This window comes from Populus euphratica, unplaced genomic scaffold (genome assembly GCF_000495115.2).
Source record: "Populus euphratica unplaced genomic scaffold, PopEup_1.0 scaffold85.1, whole genome shotgun sequence".
Taxonomy (NCBI): Eukaryota; Viridiplantae; Streptophyta; class Magnoliopsida; order Malpighiales; family Salicaceae; genus Populus; species Populus euphratica.
The window spans coordinates 972,689-988,247 of NW_011499898.1; the positions used below are offsets into that span (position 1 = coordinate 972,689).

The 15,559-nt window shown below is 33.9% G+C and overlaps 1 protein-coding gene and 1 pseudogene across 1 annotated transcript; both read left to right on the forward strand.

Annotated features, from left to right (window-relative positions):
* Positions 1-10: 10 nt before the first annotated feature.
* Positions 11-6,890, forward strand: LOC105132402 (mitochondrial-processing peptidase subunit alpha-like; annotated as a pseudogene).
* A 3,042-nt stretch (positions 6,891-9,932) lies between these two features.
* Positions 9,933-15,296, forward strand: LOC105132401 (uncharacterized). The gene is made up of 7 exons (XM_011035892.1): positions 9,933-10,290; positions 10,580-10,719; positions 10,832-10,881; positions 10,973-11,553; positions 12,769-12,849; positions 13,463-13,525; positions 15,001-15,296. The coding sequence occupies exons 1-7, from the start codon at positions 10,237-10,239 to the stop codon at positions 15,055-15,057; spliced, it is 1,026 nt and encodes a 341-aa protein (XP_011034194.1). The 5' UTR covers positions 9,933-10,236; the 3' UTR covers positions 15,058-15,296.
* The last annotated feature ends 263 nt before the right edge of the window (positions 15,297-15,559 follow it).

Below are 15,559 nucleotides of genomic sequence, written 5' to 3' on the forward strand. Positions count from 1 at the left end.
TTATTTTTTAAATGAATATATAATAAAAGCAAACAAATATAATCAATCTGGGTTTGATCTCTGATAGCCGCTATCATCATCAAATCAGTAGCAAGGCATCATCATGTACAGAACTGCGGTTTCGCGTCTCAGTGCTCTCAAGGTCAGTTTCGTCTCCTAAATCTCTATTTCCTAAATCTGCCATGATTATGTTTTATGCCCCAGATCTATTCATAGACCTTTTCTGCCTGGTTTCTGAGAAAATTTCATTAAAAGATATGATTTTTTAAAGTCTTTACTGAAAACCCATTTAACATGCAATCGTAATTTGGCGTGGCTGAGCTCTCTGCTTGTTATTTTACCGGGATGCCACCCCTTGGGTTGGTGGGCCTAATGTGACCAAGAGAGATGCTTTCGTGTGATTAGGGCGGCCGTAGATATCCTACAAGATTTGCAAGTTCGAGTGCTGCAGCAGCCTTGCAATCGTCCTCTTCCAGTGGTTTATTCAGCTGGCTTACTGGGGGAAAGTCCAAGTCTTTGTCACCTCTAGACTTTCCACTTCAAGGAGTTGAACTCCCTTCCACTTCACCTGATTATGTTGAACCCGGGGTAACTAAGATTACAACACTTGGTAATGGCTTGCGAATTGCATCTGAAACATCACCGGTATTTATGCTTGTATCCTTTTCATTTCTCTTTTATTGCAGTTCTTTTTTTTTTAACGGTATTTATGCTTGTATCCTTTTCATTTGTCTTTTCTTGCAGGTCCTTTTTTTTAGATGTTGTTTTTAGCTTATTGTTTATCAGTTAATGCACTTGTATACCAGAACCCTGTGGCGTCAATAGGGTTATATGTTGACTGTGGCTCAGTTTATGAGTCACCAGCAACATTTGGGGCCACTCACTTGCTGGAACGAATGGCATTCAAAAGCACAAGAAACCGCAGCCACTTGCGAGTTGTACGAGAAGTGGAAGCAATTGGGGGCGCTGTGCAATCCTCAGCATCCCGGGAGCAGATGGGATAGACATATGATGCTCTAAAGACTTACCTTCCGGAGATGGTTGAGCTACTTATCGATTGTGTGAGGAACCCTGTCTTCCTTGATTGGGAGGTCAATGAACAGGTAAATCAACATTGTGGTGCCATTATGTATCTGCCACTCATCTTTATGAAATTGCAGATAGGTGGTGCTTATCCATGCGATATTCTGCCTCATGCAGCTTCAGAAGGTGAGAGCTGAGATCAGTGAAGCTTCAAAGAACCCTCAAGGTGTGCTTTTAGAGGCGATTCACTCTGCTGGTTTTTCTGGTGGTTTGGCTAATCCACTTTTAGCCCCAGAATCTTCAATAGATAGATTGAATGGTTCACTCTTGGAGGAATTTGTAGTTGTACGTACAAGTGAAAATTTTCTTTTCTATCATCATGTTTTTTAATATGAGATTATTGCTTTGTTTCAATGAGTCTTGCATTCCTAAGTTGAAGTTTTCTTCGAGTTTTTCAGGAAAATTATACTGCTCCTCGTATGGTGCTTGCAGCTTCTGGTGTTGAACATGAGGAATTGGTAGCCATTGCAGAGCCCCTTTTATCTGACCTGCCTGATAAAAAGAGTCCTGGAGAGCCAGAATCTTTTTATACTGGAGGTGATTTTCGTTGCCAAGCTGATTCCGGGGTATGTATTAAGATGTTTCTGAAGAACAAAAGTTTTTTTTACTATTTTCTAAGCATCTCATAGGGGTTCTCAACACTGAATCTCGATCATAGGACCAGAAAACCCATTTTGCTCTTGCATTTGGACTAAAAGGTGGCTGGCATAATGTGAAGGAGGCTATTACCTTGACAGTTCTTCAGGTTTTTAAAATTCTATTTATGTGTTTTTTGTATTAACTCTATATAGTTGAAATATGGTAGGTTATTTCTACCCGCATCATGAATTTTCATGTGGTTTCTTTTTAAGCCTTATCAAATATGATTTGATGGAAACAATCAAGTCATATGTTTAATCATACTTTAGGTTCTAATGGGAGGTGGTGGATCATTCTCAGCTGGTGGCCCTGGGAAAGGAATGTATTCAAGGTTATGTAAGTTCGATGCCTGTGCCTGATCTGTAATGGACCTATGAATTGATCCTAAATATATACATGGATACAAGAATGTGTTACCATTTCTGCATTGTGCGATGAACACCTGAAGATTATTGGTCATTATGCTTGTAGTTCTTGGATTCAAATTCTTGAATTGCGAGGTCTGTTATTATGGAATGTACTTCATTCTAATGTTATAATATTTGATTTTTTTTTATTATTTCTGCATAATTGTATTTGTTTGATATGATGAGCAGATCAACGTATCTTGAATCGGTATCACAAAATTCAATTGTTTTCAGCATTCAACAACATTTACAATCACACTGCCATATTTGGCATCGAAGCTACCACGGTAAGCTTGTATCTTTTAACACACAAATTCTCAAAAAAAAAAGGGGGGGGATGAGGAGGAGGAGGAGGAGGAGGAATGATGAGAAAACATGATTATAGTTGCAGAAATACATACATATACAAGCACATGCACACATAAACATGTATTATCATGTATCGATAATAGACTAACTTGACTACGAAACAGTTGTTAAAATTAAAGTAAATTTACTGAAGTAATTTAATCCAAGAATGCTAGATTAATATTTAAAAGAATGTAGTTTAACTACATATTAGAAAGTTCACTGATCATTTATAAGCAAACTAAATCTATTCAGTTCCCTTTTCATTTAATAGCTTCCTTGCATGGATCATCATATTGTATCATTAATTCCACTCTCTGTTATGTATCAATGTCTACAATGACTCTCAATTAACTGGCAAAGATAAGATTAAGTTTAATAATATGAAATCAAGGACATAATCACTATAAAAATGCCAACGAAATCATCAAGCATGAAAGTTTCGTGGAAACTTGGTCGGTTTAAAATTGAAGGCATGGCTGATCAAACTCCCGTTTCTCCATGCTATACTTCTTTTTCTTTGTGCAAGTTTTGCTCTGTGATGATGAGCACATCTTTAACAAACTTGTGTGTGTGGGTATGTTTGTGTGCACTTATTTGATGCCTACGATAGTGAGCATATCATTATCATGCTGATTTGACTGGACATATGCAAACTTGTGTTCCGGAAACACCATTTATGCCTGCTTTGGTGTTCTTGGATCAAGCCTTCATTATGCCATCCCATCTTTACATCATATAGCCTAGTTGGCCAACCTTCGCTGATTTATTACTGAAGGCAAATGTTAGAACTATAGAAGCAGCGGCATAGCTGAGTGTGTTCCTTTGTGGATTATAATCGTTACTACTGTATATGTCATTGCCTTCGATGTTTCTGGATGCAGGATGCAGATTTTGCATCATCAGCCATTGAGCTAGCGGTTAGAGAGCTAACTGAGGTTGCTTCGTCTGGTGCAGGTTTGTCATTATGTCTTTATCCTTTGCTATTATTCTTTCTGCTGTGCAAAATCTGACTTTATCCTGTGCAAACATGTTTCTCTTTTGGTTTTTGAAGTTGACCCTGTGCAGCTGCAACGTGCTAAACAGTCCACAAAGTCTGCCATTTTGATGAATCTGGAATCTAGAGTATGTAACACTTTCTTTCTGTTCTTGGTAACAATCATATATATTAGAGCAGTGCTGCCAGTGGATGGTTACTGTATGTAGGTTTTCTTGAATTTATTTGCTTACCTTTAAGGTATATTTTGCAGATGGTTGTTTCAGAAGATATAGGTAGACAAATATTGACATGTAACAAGAGGTATGATCTTGTTCCCTACTATCTAGCACCCTATGGACACCCATTTTCATCAATTGTTTCAGAACATTTGTGATCTTTTTATACTACAAGTATTAAAACCCTAACAAAAGCTGTAACCAAAATAGAGAATAGAATAAATTCATAAACAAAACAATTAAAACTAAGTATCATAATAACCTAAAATACTGGATTATCTATATAAGGATTTAAATCAAAATAACATTTAATCAATGATTTTCCTGTAAACAAAAATTCTTGGAAAATGTTTTAATCTTGGAAATATATGTTATTTATCAATGTTTGGCTATTTCAATGAAAACCACTTGAAAACAATTGCTTAGTCTTTGGTATGCGTTGGAAATTAGTGTTAAGAAGGAAAGATGAGCACTTAATTGTTAGATACCTGCCGGGTGGAGAAAGTCCTTCACCTGACCCGAACTGACCAGGTTGGATTCGGAGTTGGGTGATGGATTTAGATATTCCAGGTTGGAATTGGGTGGAGCAAAAATGGGCTCCAAACCTGATCCACTGCCACACTTGAAAACAATTGCTTAGTCTTTGGTGCGTGTTGAAAATTAGTGTTAAGAAGGAAAGATGAGCATTTAATTGTTAGATACCTGCTGGGTGGAGAAAGTCCTCCACCTGACCTGAACTGACCTGGTTGGATTCGGAGTTGGGTGATGGATTTAGATATTCCAGGTCGGAATTGGGTGGAGCAAAAATGGGCTCCAAACCTGATCCACTGCCATCCTTAATTGCCCAGAAGACCATGTCACTGCCCTTGTTTTAACCCATTGGAGATCACACAATTTTGGAGTCTGTCACCAATATAGCAAAGCACCAGCTCTGTGAAGTTCTTCTCTGTAACTGGATCTTATGGTGTCATCAGGTCTTTTGGGTGTTTTTCTTTCATCTGAAAGCCACTCACAACTTATGCTTTGGACATATTTCATGCATTGGTATGCATTAGCTTAGAGGTACATCCAAGCCAGTGTGAGACATGGTCGACCAATTACAGATTGACAAAACTAATTGCTTGGTCTATGGTCCTTGAAGTGCGGTACTGTTTATGTACTTCAGACAATTTCATGCAAGAGCTTTTTCCAACTCAGGGAGAATGACATGAGATTTCTTCAAAATAAATTTATTTTATTTCTGAAATTATGTTCATTTACTTAGTTAGGAGTCGTGTGATTAGCATGCAACCTTAAAATGTATATTGGAGGCCATGTTTTGTATGTTCTGATGATCAATACTGGTGTTTATTTTTCCCAAGAGGATTAGGTTTAAAGTTTCTGAATGAGTATAAATCAGCTAATAGAGGTACTTCACAAGAAATTTTCTGTTCTCTCTATCCATTTATTCAAGATTTAAGAGCTTTCTTGGTGAAGTGAAATCATGATATCTCATTTCAGCTTCGATGTCATTCACATTCTACCATTCTTTTGCTGTAATTTCTGTTTTGAATTGTTTCTCTTCCCACCCTATGCCACATTTGAAGTCCTCAGCCTCCCCTCCTTTTCTAATTTTTAAATGCTTTTCTAGTTTTATGGTGCTATTCATTTCAAAAATCTGGTTGTGTTTATATTGGATTTTGCCAACAAAAGAAAAAGGAATGAAATAGCTTCAGCATGCTATCTATCATAAAACTGTTAAACCAAAACCCATAATATCAGCTATTTGATTTTGGTTATTATACCCTGTCCATTTTCGTTTTGAGGTTGAAAGTTCTGGTTATGAAAACTTTGAAATGAAAATTTATGGGAAACTAGCAGCTCACCCTGTCACACATTGCGAGACATTCAAAATTAAAGGAGTTTCATTTTTCAACACTACAAATTTGAGGTTGTTTCCCTTCATTCACACTGGTGGAGGGTCCATCAAGTAGAGCTGCTATTTTCTTTTATAGTTCTAATTTCAATTAATCAGGGTTTTCAATGCTTTTTTAGGTGAGAAGTGCTTCTAACAATATTTTTTCTACGGTTTGGATGGAATATATTTTAAACCATCAGTTCTATCATTCAAAACTTTCCTTGTTATTTCCATGTTGGATAGAGGGATTGCCAGTGGAAAGGCTGGGAAATTTTGGGCCCGGAGGTGAAATTTCTACCCTATACACCATCTCTTATCTCATTTCCAAACAAGGCAAATTTCATCATCTCACGCGTTCTTTGCTCCCCCTTTATTTCTATTTATTTTTACTCCTCCCAGACAGTGTAAAGATCTGCTATAGATGTGCCCTTCCATACTTCCATGTGAGTTTTGGATGTCAAGCTGACATTCTGAAGTTCAGTTCCTGAATGCCTTGCAGATTTTTTTGTCAGTTAATATAGGTGTTAATTTATCTCCATAATTTTGGTAACTCCAACTTGACTTCATGAATTTCCTTGGAGGTTGAACTCGCCTAGTCATGATCTCAGCCAAATTAGCAAAACAGTGCGCAATGATTTCTTGATTGCATATAATGTTCTAGTTAATCATCTCAAAGTTGTATGATCTTTTGTTTACCTGCAACATTTGCCATGTCTAGGAAACCTTTGGAGGATTTCCTGAAGGCTGTAGATGAGGTTACATCGCAGGATATTACCGAAATTTCCCTAGAGCTTGTTTCTTCTCCTCTCACAATGGCATCGTATGGAGAAGGTATTTCGCAATCACTATGAATTCTCTGCTTTTTATGTTGGTGAGTTCTTTGATTATTTACATTTTCTTTTGACTCCTTTTCTGCAGTTACCAATGTCCCAACCTATGATGCAGTCAGCAGCATGTTGAAGTCAAAATGATTCTTCCCCTCACAGCAAATCGGCGGCAGGATCTGCGACAAACCTACATTTTTTGTTACTGCCAATCTGAGTTGGAGTTCATCTTCAATGGTCCCTTTCCTTTCTTTATCAATAAATCGGTGAATCTTTGGTCCTGACGTTGCCCTACAGTGTTTTCTTTCCATACTGGCTCTGTAATCTGTATCTTCCCAGTCATTGTGGAAAAAGAAAATCATATTCTTTTGAGTGACATTTTATTGATGAAGGGATGTCTCATGGTGTTGATTTATTCCATTTTTGTACTAACGATATTGATTTATACAAATAATTCCATCTCAATCTTGTGCAGGACTTGAATTTTATCTTCAAAATAAATAAATAAAGAGGCATGAACATGAAGTATCAAATATTAGAATATGTTTTAAAAATATATTTCACTTGAAATGGTTTTAAATTGATGGTTTTTGAGTGTTTTTTTTATCGGTTTTAATGTTTTGATATTAAAAATAATATTTTAATAAATTTTTAAAAAGTTCTAAAATTGAACTTTTCCCAAACTGATTACTCATGAGCTTATGAGTTTACGTGGTTATTTTATTGAAATATATTAAAATATTATTTTTTTTATTTTTTAAAATTATTTTTAAAATCTGTATATAAAAACAATTAAAAAAATATTTAAAAAATAATTTTTTTAAGAACCATTCTCTATAGGATAACATTGGTGATCGTGCAAGAAAAATAATTATAATTATTGACCTGAAAAATCTTTATTCGAAATAAAAACATATTTACAATAATACAATGAAAAATTAAAAACAGAAAAACACCAAGCACATTTTGAAGAAAAACTGAAAATCACTCGTGTGTTCGTTTTAATTCAGACCATGTGAAAAGTTGTGTAAAATCTTACCTTAGTTTGCAAAACTTAGTCAACCTAATTATTATACTAATTAGTTTTTTTAAAAAAATATTCAAGAAACAAGGATTTTTTTTCCAACTAAAATGAAAAAAAAAATGTTTAACTAATTAAAAAGATCTTTATCGAAAGATTAAAATTTTAAAAAAATTTAGGTTGACTATTTCCAATTTTATTTATTTCTTAAATATTTTTGAAACTTTGTGGTTTAAAAAAACTATTTTTTTATTTCTTAAAATTTAAAATAAGTCAGGAAGATTTTCAAATTTTTAATTGGTAGTTATTTATAATTTATTTTAATTGATTTGAATCGACTGTATTTTTATAAAAATAAGTTTATATTTCACTTGAAATGGTTTTAAATTGCTCGTTTTTGAGTGTTTTTTTATTGATTTTAATGTTTTGATATTAAAAAAATATTTCATAAATTTTTTAATAAAAAAATATTTTTAAAAAGTTTTAAAATGCAACTTTTCCCAAACTAATTAATCATGAGCTTATGAGTTTACGTGGTTATTTTATTGAAATATATTAAAATATTAATTTTTATTTTTTAAAATTACTTTTAAAATCTGTACATTAAAAAAATTAAAAAATAACTTTTTTAAGAACCATTCTCTATAGGATAACATTGGAAATCGTGCAAGCAAAATAATTATAATTATTGACCTGAAAAATCTTTATTTGAAATAAAAATATATTTACATTAATATGATGAAAAATTAAAAACAGAAAAACACCAGGCACATTTTGAAGAAGAAAAGCTGAAAATCACTCATGTTCGTTTTAATTCAGACCATGTGAAAAAGTTGTGTGTAAAATCTTACCTTTGTTTGCAAAACTTAGTCAACCTAATTATTATACTAATTAGTTTTGTTTTTAAATATTTAAGAAACAAGAATTTTTTTCCAACTAAAATTAAAAAAAATGTTTAACTAATTAAAAAGATCTTCATCGAAAGACTAAAATTTTAAAAAATTTCAGGTTGACTATTTCCAATTTTATTTATTTCTTAAATATTTTTGAAACTTTGTGGTTTAAAAAAACTATTTTTTTATTTCTTAAAATTTAAAATAAGTCAGGAAGATTTTCAAATTTTTAATTTAATTCAATTTATTTTAATCGACTGTATTTTTATAAAAATAAGGTATGAGTTAACCATTTGTTTAATTAATACAAATACATGGACGATTTAATGAATGTGTCATGATTTCCATCTAAATTATTATTATTATAAAGCTCGTTATATGAGGCTCTACTCTCACAAATTTATGTGGGAGTTAATTATGAATTAATTCTTTTATTTTATGAGATATATTAATTATTCCCTTAGCTATGAAAAATTATAAAATAATTTTATATTTTTTTTTATTTCATTAATATATTAGTTTATCTGTCAATTATTCATTTTTAAATTAAATGTCCTTAATTTAATTGTTTGTTTTCCAGTTTTTTTTTTCTTCAAAATTTTCTTCTCGGGTACTCTCCTCCGCTCCTCTTTCTCTGTTTTCTTTTCCCTTGACCTTTTCCTCCGCCTCGTTCTTTCCTTTCCTCCGCTCCACCGTCTCTTGCCTTCCCTTTTCTTTTGCTCAATCATTGCGGCGACCCACTGCCAAAAAAAAAAAAAAAAAAATCGAAGTTGAAAGATAAAAGAGAGAAAATGACCTATCGGTAGCAAAACAACAATCATATGAAACTCCCCATCTTTAAAAGTTGATTCCAAAATTGGACCAAAACACTATTTGATTTAGGTGTTCTAAAACTTGATTTTTTTTTTTTAATATTTGAGTTAAATTTTGAATTTTTTTTTTTAATGTTGTAATGTTATTCAGAAGATATAAGTAATTGGTTTCATGATTATTTGAGGAGGTTTTGAGCATTGTCATTAAATATTACTTCGAGCCCGTTTATCCGGTGAATATAAATTTATTAAAAAAATAACTTTATTTTAATTTAAAAAAACAACTTAAACAATATTGTTTTAGATAAATTTTTTTAAAAAATAATATTGTTTTGGACAAGAATAAAAAAAATATATTGAAGTTAACTTAATCAATTGTATAATTAAAGTTGCTTTTTAAATTTTTTTAAATATATCAAACTAATATTTTTTTATTTTTTAAAATTTATTTTTAATATTAACATATTAAAATATTTAAAAAATAAATAAAAAAATTAAAACTAAAAAAAAATCCCAACATGAATCAGAACAAGGCATACGAGATTTTTAGCAAAAGTTATAGAGTTTTAATAGTTTTGCATGTATTGCAATTAAATCCTTAAATGTCACAATGTTACAATTAAATCCTTATATTTTCAACTCCATTCATTAACAATTAATTATCCATGCATCAAACAATAGTTTGGGCATTGATCTGTTAGTCTTTTAACAGTAAGGGAACTGTTTAATAATATCTAATAGTGGAAGGACTGATATTATAATTAATAGTAAGATATTACTGGAAACACAAATAGGTTCCTCCTCCTCTTTCATTTTTGTTCACCAAAGGAAGAAAATGAAATTTGATAAAATACTAGTAATGGTTGCGAGGTAGGCGTCTCCGCTTCTTTCCTCTCCTATCCCTCTCAAGTACGTCTTGCAAAATTTCTGAGACAAACCATTCTTTCTTCTGGCAATTTCGAGATTAGGGTTTTGATGTTAGTCATGTTAGGCAATGGTTGTGTAATCATATTTACACCATCCGTCCATACATACCAGTTGAGTGTTCATATAATTTGAATTTGATTAGCTAGGGTTTTGTATTTTGGGGTTTTGATATGTCAGAAACTTCCAAAGCTCGCGTCACTATTACACTTGGGCGCGGTGGTCAGGTATTTTTCTTTTTTCTTTTTCTTCAATCTGAAAATTAGGGTTTTTTCCTTTCCTTTTCTTTTTATATTAAAAAAATGAAGTCATGATTTGTTTTAATGGAAGGCTTTATTGTTGCTTGGAGAGGAATTTGATTGTTATTGTTTGTGTAGTATTGGAGAAAAATTGTAGAAATAGAAATTATTTTTTTTTTAAAAAAGAAAAATACTAGTGATAATGCTTCCATGATAAGAAGATACCTTGCGGCCATTGTATAATTGATTGGACTCATAGGTGTGAGTAACCTTACAGGTGGTGAAGAGAGCTGCAACGGTATCGGATGATTATTCTAATTCTCAACAAGGTGCTGGGAGTAAGCGGTCTGTTATGGAAAGATTAGGAAGTAATTCAGACATTTTGTCATTGCATGGAAACCAACTTAGCAACAAACGGTGTGTTTGGTGTTTGTCTTTTGTTTTTCTGCGGTTTGATGTTATTGGAACACTATTATACTTCGCAATTCTTAGGTGGAGGATGTTGTGATTTGTTTTTTCCTTGGTGCAGGCAAAGAGGGGACAACAGTTTGACAAGTTTAGGCGCTGATGGTGTGAAAGGTACTAGCAGCCTTATTCTACTGCATTGAATATTTTTGTACACGTTTCCTGATAACTGACCGACCTTTATGTGTGATTTTGAATAACAAAGATGCTCGCATTGGTAAAGATGACCTACGTTACAAACTCATGCAAAAAAATGTATTTAGTAGAACTCAAAGTGATGATGACCAGAAAACCATGGACCTTCGTGAAAAGCTTTCTAGGACAGTCCGGTCTCCAGGCCCTCTGCTCAGTAATCTTGATGCACGGCACCGCCTGCCTGACCCAAAGGACACTAGCATCTTAGGGAGAATTCCTCCCACAAGAAGTGCAGATGTTTTACACCACATGGATTCCTCTAGAAATTCCTTTTCTCCTTGGACTTTGGATCATATAAGACGAAGATCTCCAGATAGAGTTATGAGTTCTTCCAGGGGTTTATCGCCACCCAGAAACATGGATAATCTACAGCGAAGGCCTTTGAACAGGACATATGATGATGTTAGAACAGTTCCATATATGAACAAAGATGTTCTTGATACACCGAGGTCAGTGAGTAGCTCCACTACTTTCATTACAAAATCTGCCATGCTGCCTCTATCGCCATCACCAACAGTGCCTGCAAAGTCTGTGGTACCGCTCATGGGCCACCTTCCTCCAAGTGGCATTGTGCAGAAGAGCTCATATGTGGTACTAGTTTGTTGTCTTCTGATTTTACTAACACCTGCATTGCACACTCAAAGCACATGATGCAGCTGGTTATTTTGACTGTTTCGTTGCTTATTGTATAACCTATCTTGACTTGCTTTATGCTAGTTGTGGTTGCGTGCAATATTAGCTTACAGAAAGGGGAAGATTTGTGTTCCTATGTGTACACTGAAATATTTAGCTAGTTTAGCTGTGCTAGCTTTAACCATTTCATCCCTGCTATGACTAATTCATGTGCTGGTGAATTTTCTGTATTGAATATGGTCTGGCAGTTTAATTCTTATGCTTGCAAATAATGAATGTGAGGGGGAGCTTATACCTATATGTTGAAAAATTTTCCAGCATATCTACCTGACAAAAGGAAGAAAAGACAATGTAAAATTGCAAACGCAAATATAAGAGGAAATGGAAAGATTAAGGGAAAATTCTGGTTGGGATCAGTGAGCTAGGCCAGCTATATAACATGACATTATTTGGATCCTTATGACCAGGCACGACAGACTTTTGCTGAACCAGGAAATCTTGATAGCTAATTTGATTGGCCTATTAGTCTAAAGACTGGTTGAATTGAAATTGTGGAGGACAGGTGGCCTAAGCCAATAGCACGGCTCCACTTTTGCTGAAAAATTAGTTCTCTGTCAGATTTCCAGATGTACTTCTGGCTTGCTATTGATTCTGAAAATGGGACTAGTTAGAGCATAGTTGCTTTATTTTTCTCTGATTTTCTGTCCTGAAATATATGTCTAGTCAGATTTCTAGTTACATGTCTAGTCAGATTTCTCTGATTTTCTGTCCTGAAATATATGTCTAGTCAGATTTCTAGTTACATGTCTAGTCAGATTTCTCTGATTTTCTGTCCTGAAATATATGTCTTGTAAGAGAATAGTTGCTTTATTTTTCTACAATACCTCATTTTGAATACTAATTACTCAATAATAACTCTTAAAAAGGTGTGTGAAAATATAGAGTTGCTCTACATATATTGAGTTCTGTTAAAATGCGTGTAAAGTTAAACAGGACACTATTGTAGGATCAGAGGGGGTGATAGTTTCCTTTGTGTTCAAGTGAGCCGAGTGCAAGTCATCTGTAACTTGTGGAGCTAACTGACTCTTTAAGGACAACCCAAATTTTCTTAATATATCACCTTTCACTCTTAAACATCTATTAACTTCTTATCTATTTCTGGTTTCTATGTAGGCAGAAGAACAACAAACTGTTGAAGGCTTACTGCATTCATTGGGATTGGGGAAATACGTTGTTCTTTTCAAGGCTGAGGAAGTATGTCAAATATTCCTTGTTTTAATAAAAAATGCTTAGAATATAGATGCTGTCTCCTTGTTTGTCCTATAAACGCACTTTATTTATGTATAACATGAAGGCTAATAGATGTGTGCAATTTGACTGCAATGGGGCTTCATGCCATGGAGCAAGGACAAAAAAATAAGTGGAACTACATTGCAATTGTATTATTTTTTTTTGTTAGGATTGTCATATACATGTCATGTTATTTTGTTTCACACCTGCATGACATGCCTGTACCTAAGAAATTTCTGGGTGACATGTAATTATACATATGTTTGTATTGTTCTATGGTCAGATCTATGTTTTGAGAAGCCAGAGATTATTGTTGCTGTTGTGACAGTTATGAATTGGGTTTTTTAGGGTCTGTATGTGCTGGTGAGGGCTTCTTTAGTTTGTGTATTTAAGCAAGACAGAAAGTTTACTGATTGGCTGTTTGCTTGCTTTTCTCTTGTGAACTTTGTGATTGCTACTCACAATTTCTGAAGTTTTTACGGTCTGTTTGAAGCAACAAGGAAAAGAACATATCACGTACTGGAACTTTTATTTTTCCTAGTCACCTAATTTAAGATTTGTTTAATCTATTAAACAGATAGATATGACTGCATTGAAGCAGATGGGGGAAAGGGACCTTAAAGAGCTGGGGATTCCCATGGTAATTTTCCTTTATCTGTCTGCTATCTCTGCTGTTAGTTTACAACTTATATGATTTCCAATTCTGTTTTATGCTCATGTTTTCTGCATCTCAAGAATTTTTCTTTCTTATGATATTTAAAATGTTGATGCAAATTTTTTTGAAGCATGCATGATTAATCTATTATTTGTTTGGATGAATTGCTTTATTGTACAAACTCAGCTGGTATCTATATATCCCTCCACTGAAGAGGTTTCAAGTTCGAGCCTCTCCTTTGTAAATAAAAAAGAAAATGAAAACGAAAGCCCTCTTTTATGATATCTTATCTTAGCAGTCTTGTACACTCGTCGTCGTCATTGTCATTATCACTACTAGTGATGGTTTTTCAATTTAATGTAAGTTTGTCATGTTGGTCATTCTGATGCGGCATAGCTTAGAGGGCTGTTTTAGATCTAACTTTTAGAGGCTGTTTAGGGCTATGAACAGTGTCATGAGCAGTATTTTAGGAAATGTTAGGCTGAATATTTGATGGGTAATTGATGTAGGGTTGATTAGGTATATGTGAGAATATTGATGTGAGTTTTCCGCTGGAATAGAAGAAAATATTAGTCACGCTAATAAGGTTTCTAGGAAGGATAGAAAAAACCTAAGCCTTCATACCTAGGATTCTTAGAAGTCGCATCTAAGGTAGATTGAATCACAGTCAAAGGCAAGTTGTTGGAATTTTATTAATCAACTTCCATTAAAATATTGAATGACCATATATTTTATAAAGAGATGCTAGTGCTCCTAGTCCAACTAGGACTCATTTTCCTATATAAAAATCTATTTAGAATGGGAAAAACCTAATAAAGCTACTTTCTTTTGAAGTAATAGAATACTAAATAGAAAATAACCTAGACTAGGATAATTTTCCAGCAAATTTTCCAATTACAAAAATACCCTCTTAAAGAGAGTTTTTGCACTTCAAAAACTATTAATGAGAGAGGGCTTGGTGGATTTCTCATCTTTTGAATAAATATTGTTGGTCTAAAGGGAACAATATTTATGTTAAAAAAAAAGAGGAAAATATTGAGGAAAATGCGGTTTGTAGATTCATGGTACCTTGAAGTACCAAGTTGTGTTCCAGATAATGAATGATCAATGTTCCATTCGTTTAGAAAAACATCAGATGTACTTCCTTTTGCTTATCAAAACAAAAGCCTAACCAGGGTTGACTTGGCCCAAGGCTCAAAGTCACGGTTGATCTGCCTGCGGGTCAACACAAGTAATGTTTTTCAAGAAAAATCCTTAAAAGACATTGTTTTGTTAAAAAAGACCTGCTCGATGTAAAACTTGAGATAGGCCAGACTCTGGGTTGGCGGGTCACCGGGCTGACCAGCAGCAAGTCTTATAACTATGCTTGGGATGTCCATACTCATAATTGTTCTTAAATTTGCACGTCAGTGATCATTAACATTAATGCTGGTTTCTTTTTAACGTTTTCTGAAATGCAGGGGCCAAGAAAGAAGATTCTTCTTGCACTCCTACCTCGTTCTAAAAGGCAACCTTGATACTTGCACCTTAAAATTCTAGTTATGCTGGGATTATTTAGGTTGTAATCTAAAATGAGAAGCTCTTGTAGAACAATCTTTTTGTGGAGTGTTATCCTGCGCGTTTCTCCTCATTTTAGGCTAGGAATGACCCGTGAATTGATTGTCAAATATTTGCTTCCAAGATATAACTCCATTGTTAGCAGGGGTTTATTACTATTTATATATATATATATATAGAGGAGAATTTTGAGATGCAATTTTTATTTCCCATAAACATGGTTCTTAATTTTCATGCAGTTCTTTTTATATGTAATGGGGATGCACTCTTAGTTAGCTATTGTCTAGAACTAGCTTGCTTGGATATGTATGAATGCTATATGGATTGTGTCAGATAATTAGGCATAGGCACTTTATAAGCGGACGGCTTTTCCGTGGTCAAGAGGAGACTTTGGTGTTTTTCGAGTTTTACTCGGAACTTTTGTAAGCCATCAATCAGGCCCGTGGGCACCACTCGCCACTC